At 42.4% G+C, this 13,540-nt stretch overlaps 2 protein-coding genes across 5 annotated transcripts in view; one reads left to right on the top strand and one right to left on the bottom strand.

Moving 5' to 3' along the window:
* Fli1 (Fli-1 proto-oncogene, ETS transcription factor) overlaps positions 1-13,540 on the bottom strand; it is a 128,138-nt gene that overhangs the window by 19,019 nt on the left and 95,579 nt on the right. For all 4 annotated transcript variants that reach the window (XM_040285543.2, XM_021730136.3, XM_040285544.2 and 1 more), the window contains one exon: positions 10,623-10,688. In XM_040285543.2, the coding sequence (XP_040141477.1) occupies positions 10,623-10,688 (66 nt within the window). The remainder of the gene's footprint in view (positions 1-10,622; positions 10,689-13,540) is intronic.
* Kcnj1 (potassium inwardly rectifying channel subfamily J member 1) overlaps positions 1-13,540 on the top strand; it is an 86,823-nt gene that overhangs the window by 71,840 nt on the left and 1,443 nt on the right. The gene's annotated exons all lie outside the window — the stretch shown is intronic.

The following is a 13,540-nucleotide window of genomic DNA, read 5'->3' as shown; positions in this document are numbered from 1 at the left end:
ATGAAAAGAGCTTAGGAAAGATTTTGGAATGAAAATAGCAAATGATATTATGTATACCTTGGCTTTTCTCGATGCCCTGAGCCCTGGTACCCCTGACTGGCCTGAGAGAAGCTCCTCTGTCTCTCTTTCTCCAGATAGACAGTAGGTAGAACAATAGACAGACAAATACATATACAGATAATGGATACGTGATAGCTGGCTAGAGAGAATTTGGTTTATGAGCATGGGACTAAACAAACTTTTCAAGAATATAGTCATCGCTTTGTATCTCCAAGTCCACAAATGCTCAAATCCTTACATGAAAGGGTGTATTATTTGTATATATCCTATGCACATTCTCTCATATATCTTAAGTCATCTCTGGATTTCTCATGTACCTGATATAAGGTAAATAGTTGTTATACTGTATTATTTAGGGAATAATGACAAATAAAAAGTCTGTATAGGTTCAGTACAGATGCATTTCTTCTCCCAAATATTTTCAGTCTGTGGTTGTTTGAATCTGTGCACATGGAACCCCTGCATATGAAGGGCTTGCCTATATTTTCTAATAACCATGGCCCTCCAAACTACCTCCCTATCATGGGATTTCTAAATCAACATACAGGCAAAACATGTTTAGGATAGTCTTTGAAGAGGTGGCCACCAGCGGGTCGTCTGGATCCCCATGGACCCTCCCTTTATTTGGACTCCTGTTCCTGAACACAGCCAACGGGGGCCACATTTAGTTACAAAGCCAGACCACATGGCAGTGCTGATACAGCTACATTAACTAAGACCAATTTCACTTTGAGTCTTAGCTTTGTCATCTGGACTGGGATGAGAGCCCAAGTCAAAGTGAAACTTGGTAGACATGGCAGGACTGAAATAGTCATTGCCCAGAGTCTAGAGATGAATTCGGAATGCAAAACCTGGAAGGTCTACTTCGGAAGTATGAACTGCCACTGAAAAACTAGTCTATCAGCATAGTGGAGCTCCAGGCCTCTGAGCGGTACAGTCTCAGGGCCCCTCCCTAGCTGTGTGGGAGGTGTAGTCCGAAGCTGAGTCTGGTTGGAAGCCTGCTCAGGGGGCCAAGTCACCCACAACTACCTTTCCACAGCCTCACACCTTCTCCCACCCCTTCAAGGCTCACACAAAATCACACTCTTTTATTAAAACGCATCAGGGCTCATACATTTGTTGTCGTTGTTATTAACATTGCAGAACAAATGAATACTGCCAGGTCCTTTTTTTTCCCACTCCAGGGAGCGTCTAAGAGCATCTTTGGTAGGCATAAAGACCGAAGAAGACATGCCTGAGGAAAGAGGAAGGTCTAAGGGGGGACTTCTGAGCAGTAGGAATGGGTCTGGGACTGGTGCCTTCTGGCACAGGGGTTGGGGGTGAAGAAGTAGACCCATGGTGGCAGGAAGGATGCTGATGTGAGCTAGGGAGCTACAAGTCTTCATCATTAAGTGCTGACTAAAACTCTAGCTCACAATGCTGGAGCAAAGAGGTGAGAACATTTCAGAAGCAATAAAAGGTGCTTATTCTAAGAACACAAGGGCTCGGCTCCAATGTCCTGCCTGCTTTTTCACCTACCAGGTACACTGCAGAATTTATGCAGGAGGGTGGGTGGGGCAGTGTCTTTGAGGTGCATCCCCAAATGACTCTGATTTCCTTTTTTACTCCTTGTTGAGAACCACAGAGCTATGAAGCTTACAAGGACAGAGGGTTGCTTGTCTGTAATTTGTACAGCTTGATTTATCAGACTGCTATCCATCTTCAGCCCTCATTTTTCAAATGAAATTGATTTCAAAGCACCTTGGGGAAGGAGCAGATGGGACTATAAACAAGGCAGCACCATCTGACTGAAGCTTTAAAGGTGTGTGTGGTTTCCTAGAATATGGACTGTAGTGGGGTTGGGGGTGAGGCAGGGGAGGAAGGGTATACTAGGCAAGGAGAGAATGTTGAAGCAGTCCATATTGTACTTACAGATAGACTACAGGAATCGATTCCTATTTGAAGGGCAAATCTTTTGGTCAGAATGTAAACAGGTAAAATACAAAAATTCCTATTGGGCAAAGCTGTGGCATTTCTAAGCTTCAAGGTCATCCAGATTGTTCTGGAACTTATGCCTGGACTGATCCTACAGAACTGCCTCTGGATGGTCTTCAAATACAAATAGGCTGGAAGGGTGGCTGTGCACAGTCCCTCCCAACATGACAGCAAAGTCACCAGGGCCTAGTATGGCCCCATTTCCAAATAGAACAGGGCACCCTCTGAACTCTAGGCAGTCACCTCTCATTGTGCCTGCCTGTCCCCATAACCTCTGCCTTGCTGCGGTCATAAGTGTACATTTGAGTTCCCATTACAATAAGATGTATGGTGACACATTTATTCACAATTATCATCTGTCAGTCTATGCAGAGACTAAGGGCACTGGTCATCAGAGGACACTTTTGTCTGTGTCAGTTTCAAAGGAATTCTCAAAGAAATGAAATGCATACATCCAACACCCCAACAAAATTTCTCTTCTGCTGAAATAGGACTGCCTCTAACGAGGCAATGGCCTAATACTAAAAGTCTTTTGCCTCATTATCCTGGAACAAATTTACACTTGTCTTAGAAAACATGCTAACTGTTTCCAATAATTTAGAGAAAGTGTGTCCCCATCACCATATAACCACACGTGTGCAATAACAGTGCACACAGCACACCCACGGAAAGGAATAACAGTTCTTTTACTTAGAGAAAGGAAGGATAATGGTTACTTAGAAAGTGTCCCAGACAAGCTGTCAAATTGAATTCAGAGGGCTGGAGTCTGACTCCAGGACAGGGCTGGCTGGATAAATTCCCCCGGGATTGGGGTTTCCTGCCTGCTAGGGCTTAGAGACAAGGATTCTTTGTTTCCAGTCTCTCTTTTTCCCTCTCCCTCTCTTTCTCTCTCTCTCTCTCCCCCTCCCTCCCTCCCTCCCCCCCTCCCCCACCCTCTCTCTCTCTCTCTCTCTCTCTCTCTATCTATCTATCTCTCTCCCCCCCCCCAATCTCTTTCTCCCTCTGGTGATAAAAAAAAGAAACAGACCAGACAGACAGACAGACAGACAGACATACACACACACACACACACACACACACACACACACACACACACATCCCTCCCCAAAGAGAGTCAGATAGAAAGCAGACAAAACATTAGCTCTGGAATTCCAAAGGAAAACAGTTTTTAAAACTAAAATGGAGAGAGCAAACTACTGTCTATTCCATAATCATAAATCTTGCCTTTGGACCACAGAAATAGTGTGTGTGCCGCGCGCGCACGCACACACACACACACACACACACATCTAGCAACCACCCCTGCTATTGCTAAAAATGAATTAGGGGTATTTCATCATAAAGGAAAAACATATAATGACAAAGTTCTTAGCAGGCTCTCCAGTGAGGCCTCTATACCTCACATCTGGTGATATAGATGGAGACTGTGCAGCCACACAACCTGCTACACAGGAGATGTTTACTCCCTGAAAAAAACAGGAGATTACCTCACAGTATTACAGGGCTTTTCCTCTGGGCGCACATGTTCCATGTCGATCACCCCATCACTGAGCTACACGAGCCCCCCAAACCCCCAGCCATGTGTGCCCTGAGCTCTAGACTCACTGCCTTCCCACGCACACACAAATGCACACTATGCTGCCAGAAGCTGTCCTTCCAAAGTGCTGAACCTGAAAACACTTTGCCCTCTCTCACTCTGTGTGACCCTTAAGTACATAACATTGGGAACCAAGATTCTCTGCTCTTTAAATGTTCTCTCATCAAAACAAAACTTCTCAAGGCATCCTTTAAAGTTATGGAAAATTTCAAAGCTACATAAAAGTAGAAAAGGCTAATGAAGCCCTGAGGGCCTATCACCCTCCCGGAACAATTACAACTTGCCCCCAATCTTTCTGTAGCTGCACTGCCCACTTTGGCTATGATGATTTTGAGGCAAATCTCTGGCTCCCAGCTCCTTTGCTGAGCCTCCTGTCTCACAATGTAACATCTAACCTTCCTCCATCTCCCAGTTCCCAGGAAGTCACTGTTGCTTAGGTCCTCAAGGCTCTCTTCCTCAGATCCATGTCACTTGTGGGCCTTGCTGGCTCTCACAGGGACTCACCTGGGCTCCCTTCTTCAAGATCCAACCTGAAATGACACAGTCCTCCATGCACCCAGACCCACACCCATAGTTTCTTTGGTGTCCACCCTGACTTTGTTTAGATGTCCATCGCTAGCTCTACTACACTGTGTGCTTCTAGAGGTCTCCATCTTCCATCATAACTTCTCAAGTTAAACCACAGAGGTTACCTCCACAGAGAATATAAGTGCAGGGAGAATGGAAAGATTTGGTGATGTATCACTCACATTCCAACACACAGTATTTCTTTCCTTCTTTACCTGTCTATTGGACTAGAGCCTCTTGAGGGTCAGTACTGGGCTCACTATATTTTCAGGGTTCAGCCTGGTGTTCTGTACTGAGTAGATTCTTAATAAATGAAGAATGACTGACAGACTGAATGAATGAATGAATGAATGAGGTATAGGAGGGCATGACTCCCAGAATTGAGGTCCACTCCTGACTAAGGTGTACCAGAGATCTACAATACCTGCCAATGCATAAATATATTTATAGAAATTGAATATCCCTTATTGAAATGCTTGGGACCAGAAGTGATTTAGATTTTAGAGTTTTTCAGATTAACAATACATGACTTACATATAATTGTTTTCACTCCCTGTGTGACCTCACTCTTAGATCTCTTCTGTCATAGAAAAAGTTTGGAGTAGCTGTTCTAGTGGATATTCAACTAAAAAGTACTTGCTGATTTTCATCCCCTCAGTATCCTCAGGGGACTTCTTATCTGTAACATGCATTTTTATATTTGATTACATGCAATTTTGTTATTCTATTTTATAGGTGCCTCTCCCTAATAAATTTTTAAACCACCTGTGTTGTCTTACACATGATATAGTATCCTGCAGAGCCCTTCATGACCCATTTATGGCCCTTCACAGTATTAGCAACTGGTAAACCCTCAAACATATTATATTTCTGCAATAATGTTAATTACTATTATAAGTTTTACTCTAGATAATAATGCCTTATTATAACATTTGTTGAATATATCAGACATCATGCTGATTTATGAGTACTGCATCATCTTTTAAAGGGTACTATAATTATCTTCATTTTATACATGGGGAAACCAAAGTCACAGTCTGAGTCCAGAGCATGAGCACTTAATATGCTGTAATATTGAAATATGAGATGAACACCTGCCCTTAGTAAATTGGGGCATTAATTAAAGAATGTTTAAGAAGCTGTCAGATGCCTGAATTAAATATGCTGAGATAATAATGTGGGAAACAGCCTGGAGGGAGAAAAGAACCTAAGACTTGGGGTTACTTCTAAGAAATGCTGTTAGCTCTGAGCCTTGTTTTCATTATCTACAAAATGGGTGTGATAACAGTACAGCTTTGCTGTCTCATGGTGATGGTGTTGGCAGAAGGGCTCTGCACCGATGAATTAATAGACAATAAAACACTCTGCAAACAATAAAGGGCTACAAAGAAGGGGCTGTTAGTATATTCACAGCCCCTGCCATCAAGAAATCTCTTTGAGAGAAGCAAGGCACTTGTTAGCCTGGTCTTCAGTCCAAGTTAGGTTTACTATAGAGAACACTGAGAGGTAATTTCTTCCCCCCTTCCCAGCCCCCTCTCCTTTCCATTCTTAGCCAGTAGAGACAGACTGTTTATCCATTAGCTAAGGCAATTGCTGGTGATGGTGATTCTGCAGGCAGACGATCTACCCTCAGTGGGCCCAGGTTTTTGGTTTTTGACTCAGAAGCAGGTTCTGAAATGCTCCCAGGCTGGGGCTAGCAGCTCAGCACACTGCTGGCCCTAGGTGGGTTTATGAGTTCCAGGAGTTAATAAACAAAGAGCTCAATATCCTCTGTCTTCTGGGGAGTCAGAGGTATTTAAACAGATTCGGCATGAGGAGCTAAGGAAATGAGGGCTTAGGCGTGCACAGCAGCCCTAAAGAAGACATCTGCTGATTCTTGCCTACTGCTACTCCAGCTGAGCACACTGGGAAGGCCCCCAGGCTGGGTTTCCCCAGAAAAACAGAGAAGCTCTGACCTGCTGTCAGAGCAGCGTGCTCAGGTCTGCAGCCTGGAGAACCTGAGAGAAGGAAGCACAGAGTCAGTAGCTCTGGGACCATAAATACTTGGATAGATCACTTAACTTCTAGAACCTCAGTGTCCTTCCTGTAAAATCAAGTATGCAATACAATATCTCCTTTTTAAAGGACCAAATAGAGATGTAGCAGAATGAGATTTCTAAAATGTGAAGTGCTGAATGAATATAAAGATGTCAAAATTGGTAATGAGTACATCATCATCAATAACAGTGATGGAAAACTTAAGCATGCTCAAGTGGTCCCTTCACTCCCTCCATGGTTTTATCAATATATCCATAGGTTCTGGGTTTGGGATGATGTGGGGACAAACAAGGTCAAGATCAACATCCCAGTGTATCTCCAAAATCACCTGGTCTGGCTCTGAGATGAGTCTGTCTCTTTACCCTCTTTCTGGCGTGTCTGTGTGCTACAAAGCAGGGCTTTAAAGCTGGCTGCAGGGCAGGAGTAACCTGGAGAACTTTAAAAAACAAATTCTAAGGCCTCATAGGCACTCCTGGAGATTCAGAATTAATCCGTCATGTTTGGGCCAGGCTTTTTAATCTTTTTTTTTTTTTTTTTTTTTGCTTTAGCAAAACATGTATGATCCAAATTTTACCATTTCAACCACTTTTAAGTGTATAGTTCAGTGGCACTCTCCTTCCTGAACCTCTGGTAACCTTCATGTACTTTCCATCTCTTTGAATTGGACTGTTCTAGGTGTCTCCTATGACTAGAGTTGTATTAATATTTGTCCTAGGGCTCAGTGTTTTACAAAGATCTCCATGTGTTCCTTTGTGAAGTCAGGACCAGAGGGTGTTGCTAAGCAGAGGTTGTGTATGAGTTCATCTTCAGAAAATGAGAACTCTTAGGCATGTAGCTGGAGGTGACCCTGGGAAACTGCAGGGCCGGAAAAAGAATGCAAAAAAAAAAATTTATCTTTTTGTTCAAATTATATTGAGGCTAGGTATTGTTTTTATGAAAAGGCAACTAGAAGGAAATGCCTATTCATTAGGAAGACCATCTGAATAGGGGCATTTAATTTTTTGAAAAATTTTAAATGATGCAAAATAATTGTACATATTTATGGAGTACAGAGTGACATTTCAATATAGGTTATACATTGTGCACTGATCAGATCAGGGTAATTGGCACATCCATCACCTCAAACATTTACCATTATTTGTATTGAGGATTTGTATCATTCAATATCCTCTCTACTAGCTATTTTGTAATATTCAATTAATTGATATCAACCCTAGTTAGCCTACTATGCTATTCCTCCTCTCCAACTATACCTTTGTACCCATCAGCGATCCTCTCTCCACACCTTTCCCAGCTTCTAGTAGCCACTATTCTGCTTCACTTCTGTGAAATCAGCATTTAGGGACTGAGGGATTTTTAGTCCTGTAACCTGGCTTTGAATCCCTACTCTGCCATTGAATAGCTGTGAGTCACTTGATATGTATCTATAAAATGGTGATAACAATAATTAACTCACAGGGATGAAGCAAGCCTCAAAAGAAAAGTACATGAAAGTGTCCACTGTTTTCCAAAATCCTGTAGAAGTGACCCTATGCCTGATCTGGCAAATAGGCAATAGTTACTTCCATACTCATTTATTTATTTAAGTGCACTAACTTGGATGACCAAAAATGGGGAGAGCACCCCTACTCTAGCTGGGTCTGATTCATGTCTCCAGAATACTTAGTGCAAGATAATAAAGATTGCTATAAATTAATTTTTAAAACCAAGTCTTAAATGTCTGGGCAACAAATAACCCTTAAGAATTGCAGCTATAATTTTAAAAGGCAAGCTGGAAGAGTGATTATGCCATTTTAAAGTAAAGAGGCATTCTAATTTGATAAGCTCTTTGAAGACACATTAATAGACATCTTTTCCTCAACTTCTTTGCTTTGCACCTGATACCAGCACCTGCCCTTTGGGGAGTGCACGTGTGTGCAGGTCTATACCCACCCACAGCACCCAGCTCCCGTGCTTTTGCTAAACTCTGAGTTTTTCTGGGGCTATGTATGTGTTATTATTCAAAGAAGATGGAGCCAAGGTTGCAGCAGAATGTCTCCTTTTTCTTTTTCCATTTAATATTAAAAAAATAAACATAGCTATTAGAGAAGAGAGATGGAGAGGTGGGGAGGAGGGTGAAAGGGAGGGAGAGAGGAGCCGGGTAAGCTTTGTCTTGCTAATGCACTTTGTTTTGTGGCTTGCTGGGTTGTTCAGACAGATTCAGACCATCTCTCCAGGGGGGGGAGGCGATAGAGGAGCAAGGCGGCTCAAGTGGAGAGCTTTATAGGGGACAAAAGATGCACCTGCAAAGCCCAGACTTAATAGACTCTAGAGGCCAAGGCTGATGCTGGGAGATAAATGCCCAGCACCACCTGAATGGGGCCCTGGCTGTGTGCGTTTGCCTGGATACTCGGGTTAATTCATTTCAGAAGAGGGGTTGCTACCCAGGAAGGGCGGGCTGCTCTTGCAATCAGCCTGAATAAGGCAGAAGCTTTGCAAATGTGCTCCCAGAGATGGTCAGGGATATAGAGGGCTGAGGGTTGACACCCCAGAGAGGACATGGGAGTTAACAACGCATTTCCACTTACCTAACCCAGTTTCCAAACTAAAACCTGTGTTTTAAGCTCAGTACTAAATCTCCCACTGGCTCTGCCTGCCCCAGAGCCTCACTGGTTCTTTCTGAGGTGGTCAGTTACCTGTAGGTTGTAACCTTGAATCTTCATTTAGCAATGGGAAGATTTAACTTCCTCCACTGCCTCCCTCCTTCCTTTCTTTATTCTTTCCTTCATTTCTTTCTCCCCTCCCTACCCCCTCCTCTTCCTTCCAATGATTCCTTTCCTTTGTCTCTCTCTTGCTTCCTTCCAAATCTGCAAATGAAATGAAACTTAATAAGTGAGACTCAATAAGAACTCCCAAATAGGGCTTGGCTCCTACTGACTTAGTCCAGCCCCTGCACTTGACAGGCAACTGAGGCTCAGGGGAGAGAGTGGTTTTCCCAAAGGAAGCCAAAGCTTCCCTGACCTCAAATATATTTGCCTCAAAAATAGATGTTCTCTCTTATAGACATTTGAAACCTGATGCTAAAATAGGTCATCAAGTCAAGTTTGGCTTAGAATGCAGAATGAGTCAATACAACTTCAGTTTTCATGGTTCGATTCAATAGATCTGATTTGGAAAGAATATACAATAGCAGAAGCAGGACTGGCCCTCAGTGGAGTAGGAGAGAAGAAGGGAACAATTGAAAACCACAAATGTTTAAAAGTAGATCCATTATAATCTATATTTCTTGCATTAAATAAATGTTCTGGTCATTGTTAAATTATAGATTCTTAACAGCAAATGTCAAGTCCTGTGTGATCAAAGATGTAGCCTTGGACAAGACACAGGGGCTGTTTGGGTCTCTGTTTTCTCTGCATCCCATGAAGATACTGAACAAACGGTCTCTTCCCTCAGAAGAGCTTGGTGTATCTCCTAAACATTGTTCTGCTCTACTAGATATGCAACACACACCAAAACCTACCTTTATTCTATACGATGACAGGTGTGAGTTAATTTATTCAAATGTATGATATGTCAAGATCATTGTATTGTCATGAGCAACTAATAAAAAAAAAGAAAATAGGGGAGGAGAGAGAGTTTGGCTGCCCTACTCCTATCATTCTGAAAACTCCCACTCAAGAACCCTTCCTCCATTGAATTTTTTTTTATCTCAGAAAAATTTTTTTTTCACTCCTTCTGTAGTTTCTAATAACTATTTGTTCACATTTTTAGCTCCATTAACCAGGAATCATGAGTTATTCACTTGGTTAAAATTTAACGCAGTGTCAGGACCAATCTTCATGACATTATTTGATAAAGATGCTGAGAAATGCTATTGTGATGTGTGCTAAATCCTTGTTGGCAAAAATAATTTGCTGAGACAGTTTTCTTTCTCTCTGAACCAAACCAAATAAAACCAAACCAAACCAGACTAGATCAAATCCTCAAATCTCCATTTGAACCATGAATTGATACCACTAAAATTTGTTAGGAAAAGAACCTTAAAAGATGGCTGTGCTGAAATCCTTGAAATCTTTATTTCATTATCTTCAGAAGAGAAAACCCCCAACTTTGAGCTTTGAAAGTAGGCAGTATTCATTTCTTTTCAGGGTCAACACATATTCTTTTATGGAATAATAACTTCAAGTTTTATCTTTATGATATCATTACAAGATATTTCAAAACCTTCTTCAAGGTAGCCTTTACAATTGGTGGCACAGTGAGAAAAGCTTTGGTTTCTTGTCTTGTATGCCACAAAATACTGAGTGGAACAAGGAAGTTGGTGTGCAGATCTAAAGTTTTCCACCCCAATCTTAACAGTATGGGACTGAAGAAAATTCTAAGTGCTTGAGAAAACAGACTTACTTACCTTCTTTGACACTTAGTCGTGAGGACTGGTCTGTGTGGGAGGTTGTATTATAGGCCAACAGTGAACCTGAAAAGCAAAGGGAAAAAAAAAAAGAACAAAGATTATGCCATAGTTTAGGTCTAGAATGTGCCCCCAAAGCCCACTGAGAGGCTCAGCTCCCAGTGTGGAGCTATTGGGAGCTGGCAAAACCTAACTGAAGAGGTGCAGCCTCATGGGAGTTTTTGAAGTCTCTGGGGGTGTGCCCTTGAAGGTGATACTGGGACCCTTGTTTGTGAAGGAAGCATGTGCTCCTATCATGATGTTTATCCACAGCCTCAAAGCAACAGGGCCAATGGATCATAGACTGAAACCCAATACTGTAAGCCAAAATAAACCTTTACTCTTTATTAGTTGATTATCTCAGACATTTGTTATAGTAAAGGAAAGCTGACTAATACAAGTTAAAATCAAATCATTGCTCTGTGATTCAGAGTAGGAGATGGCACAAAAAGGGAGAAGAGGGGAAAAGGAGAGAGGAAAAGTAGACAGAGGATTTCCAGAGAGCAAAAATAAGCTAAAGCAACTTATATGCTTAGAGCCAATCTGCAGGAGTATAATAGCTTATGGAGTTATGGCCAAGGTAGATCAGAACAGACTACTTGTTGAAGAAATAAATCTACGCCCTCCTGAGTTGGCCACGTCCATACCCTGACATCCTTGGGCACCATGTCATGACCCTGTCATGGAAGACACATAGGATTAAGAATCAGTCCACCCAGATCTGTCTTGGATGTGTTACCAACTCACTAACTGATGGTGGATAAGTGACTCGATCTTGATTTGTTCATCAGAAAAATGAAAAGATTTCACTAGAGCAGGTTCAGCGAACTTTTAATATAGAGGCTATTTAGTACATATTTTAGGCTTTAGAGGCTAAATGCAGTCTCCTTTGTACATTCTTCTTAGTTTTTGTTTTGTTTTATCTGAGGGCCAGATTTTTGACCTGCAGCTTACAGTTTGCCACACCCTAGAGGAAAACCTGGTGCTAGCCATCCCTGCTGAATCCTTTGGGTTTCTGTATATTCTGGTCCTTTTACAGGTGGGACCCAGGTGCTTGAATATTCATTACTGGTGGAGAGGACACTGGGAGTTGGGAAGGGGGTGGGATGGTGCTACTATAAATAGGAACTTCTGCCTCCTTTTTCCTATGTCTAAGAGAACACAACTCACCATGAGGAGCCAGGCACTGAACTTCCTGCCATCCCAGGGTGCTGACACACAGTCTTTTTAAGGTTACACTTTGATGCACACCTATTCTGTACCAAGCCAGGCATTTTGAAGGGATATCAGTTTGTGTTGCCGCATATAAAATACATTCTCCCTTTCCTCTATCAACTAGATTCATTCTTTTGTTTAAAGTGAAGGCAATGATTTTATTTTATAAAATTTAAGCATTTGAGGAATTCTTGTCATGATTCTCCTGGGGAAATTTTAAAACGCCATCAGAACTAAGGCTGGGATCTGCTTTCACAAAGGATACCGTAAGCTCGGCACATGGGTTTGAGGCCGAGACAGTCTTTCTGAACAGCCCTTCCCTTCTGCTGCTCGTGGCTGAGGGGACTGACAGGGTGCCAGGCTGGGAATGGGCTGTCAGACACACCTATTTTTAGTCCCGTCATGGAGGGGAAGCTGAAGCAGGGCTGCCGCCTCACTGCCTCACCCAGCTGTGGGCGTGGGGTTGTGTGCCTCAGAGAAGCTGTGAGCCTTACCAGACTAGACCGAGAGGAGTCGGATTTTAGAAGAACCTTCCAACTGCTAGGACATATGACTTTTAGCTTGGGTAACTGTTCCTTCTGGTCCTGAAACAGTTCTAGCCAGGAGTGGGGCAACTCCTGGAGACTGCTATATGCCAAAGTGCAGATAGGTGGAGACTGTTTTATGAATGACACTGTCACCTGGATGCGATACCAAGAATTGGCTACCATTTGGTGATTCCATTCTCAAGAATATCAGTGAGAAAGTGGGGCTAGGATGACTTCATTTTGGTGGAGGTCATTATGCAAATAAGTTTAAAATTAGACCTGCCTCTTACCAATGATAAGCTTTATGACCTCTATCCATTTATCTCATCCGAGCCACAGACCTCTCATCTGGACAAGAGATTGATAGTAACAACCTTCCTGATAGGGATGTTGTGAGGATTAAGTAAAATCCTCTGTGTGTGTAAAGCTCAGAACAGATCCTGGTTCATAGTAAGTGCTCAATAAATGCTAGCTGTTGTCATTACTATTTTTATCCCCTTTTCCCAAGACACCACAATTACATACAATAAAACCCTTTAGAGGAGAGGTTGCTGAGCCTTTGTCTTGCCTTTTTGAAATCAGAGTTATGAATGGGTTCTGCTGCAATAAGAAATAATCCTCCACGACCGAAAGGAGGTTAAGCAAAGGAATCAAATGTTCCAAGGGAATTCAAAAGAATCTCAGGAATAAAAGAATGTCTGCATCTCTGTCCCCGACATTCTCTCCCTGAGGCTGAAACCTCACTGCTGGAGCAAATAAAGAAAAATGACGGTCTCTGAGGAGCAAAATGCCTGAGTCATTAGTGCAAAGTTAGCGGAGAGCACGAAGCTTAGATAAACCACATTTATTAAATTTCCCCCCTGGTGAAAGTTCTTCCTTGGGCACATGTGAATTCCACAGGAAACTCCCAGAAAGCCAAGAGAAAGGGTCGTATAACCTCTCCAAAGCTTGCATGAAATACATATTTCATGGCAACCTAGGAAAAGGGTTTTGCCCAAAGTTTGTTCTTGGTTCAAGTTTCATTCCTGAGGAGGGGCAGTCCAGAGGCCTCTTGTCTCTCTCCCAAGGGACCCACATTCTCTTCTCTAATTTTTTAAACCAGGTCCCCAGGCTATAGAGAATGATATAGAAACTCTT

Source organism: Ictidomys tridecemlineatus, chromosome 4 (genome assembly GCF_052094955.1).
Source record: "Ictidomys tridecemlineatus isolate mIctTri1 chromosome 4, mIctTri1.hap1, whole genome shotgun sequence".
Taxonomy (NCBI): Eukaryota; Metazoa; Chordata; class Mammalia; order Rodentia; family Sciuridae; genus Ictidomys; species Ictidomys tridecemlineatus.
Note: the sequence above shows the minus strand (reverse complement) of the source record. Positions and strands in the feature narration are given on the sequence as shown.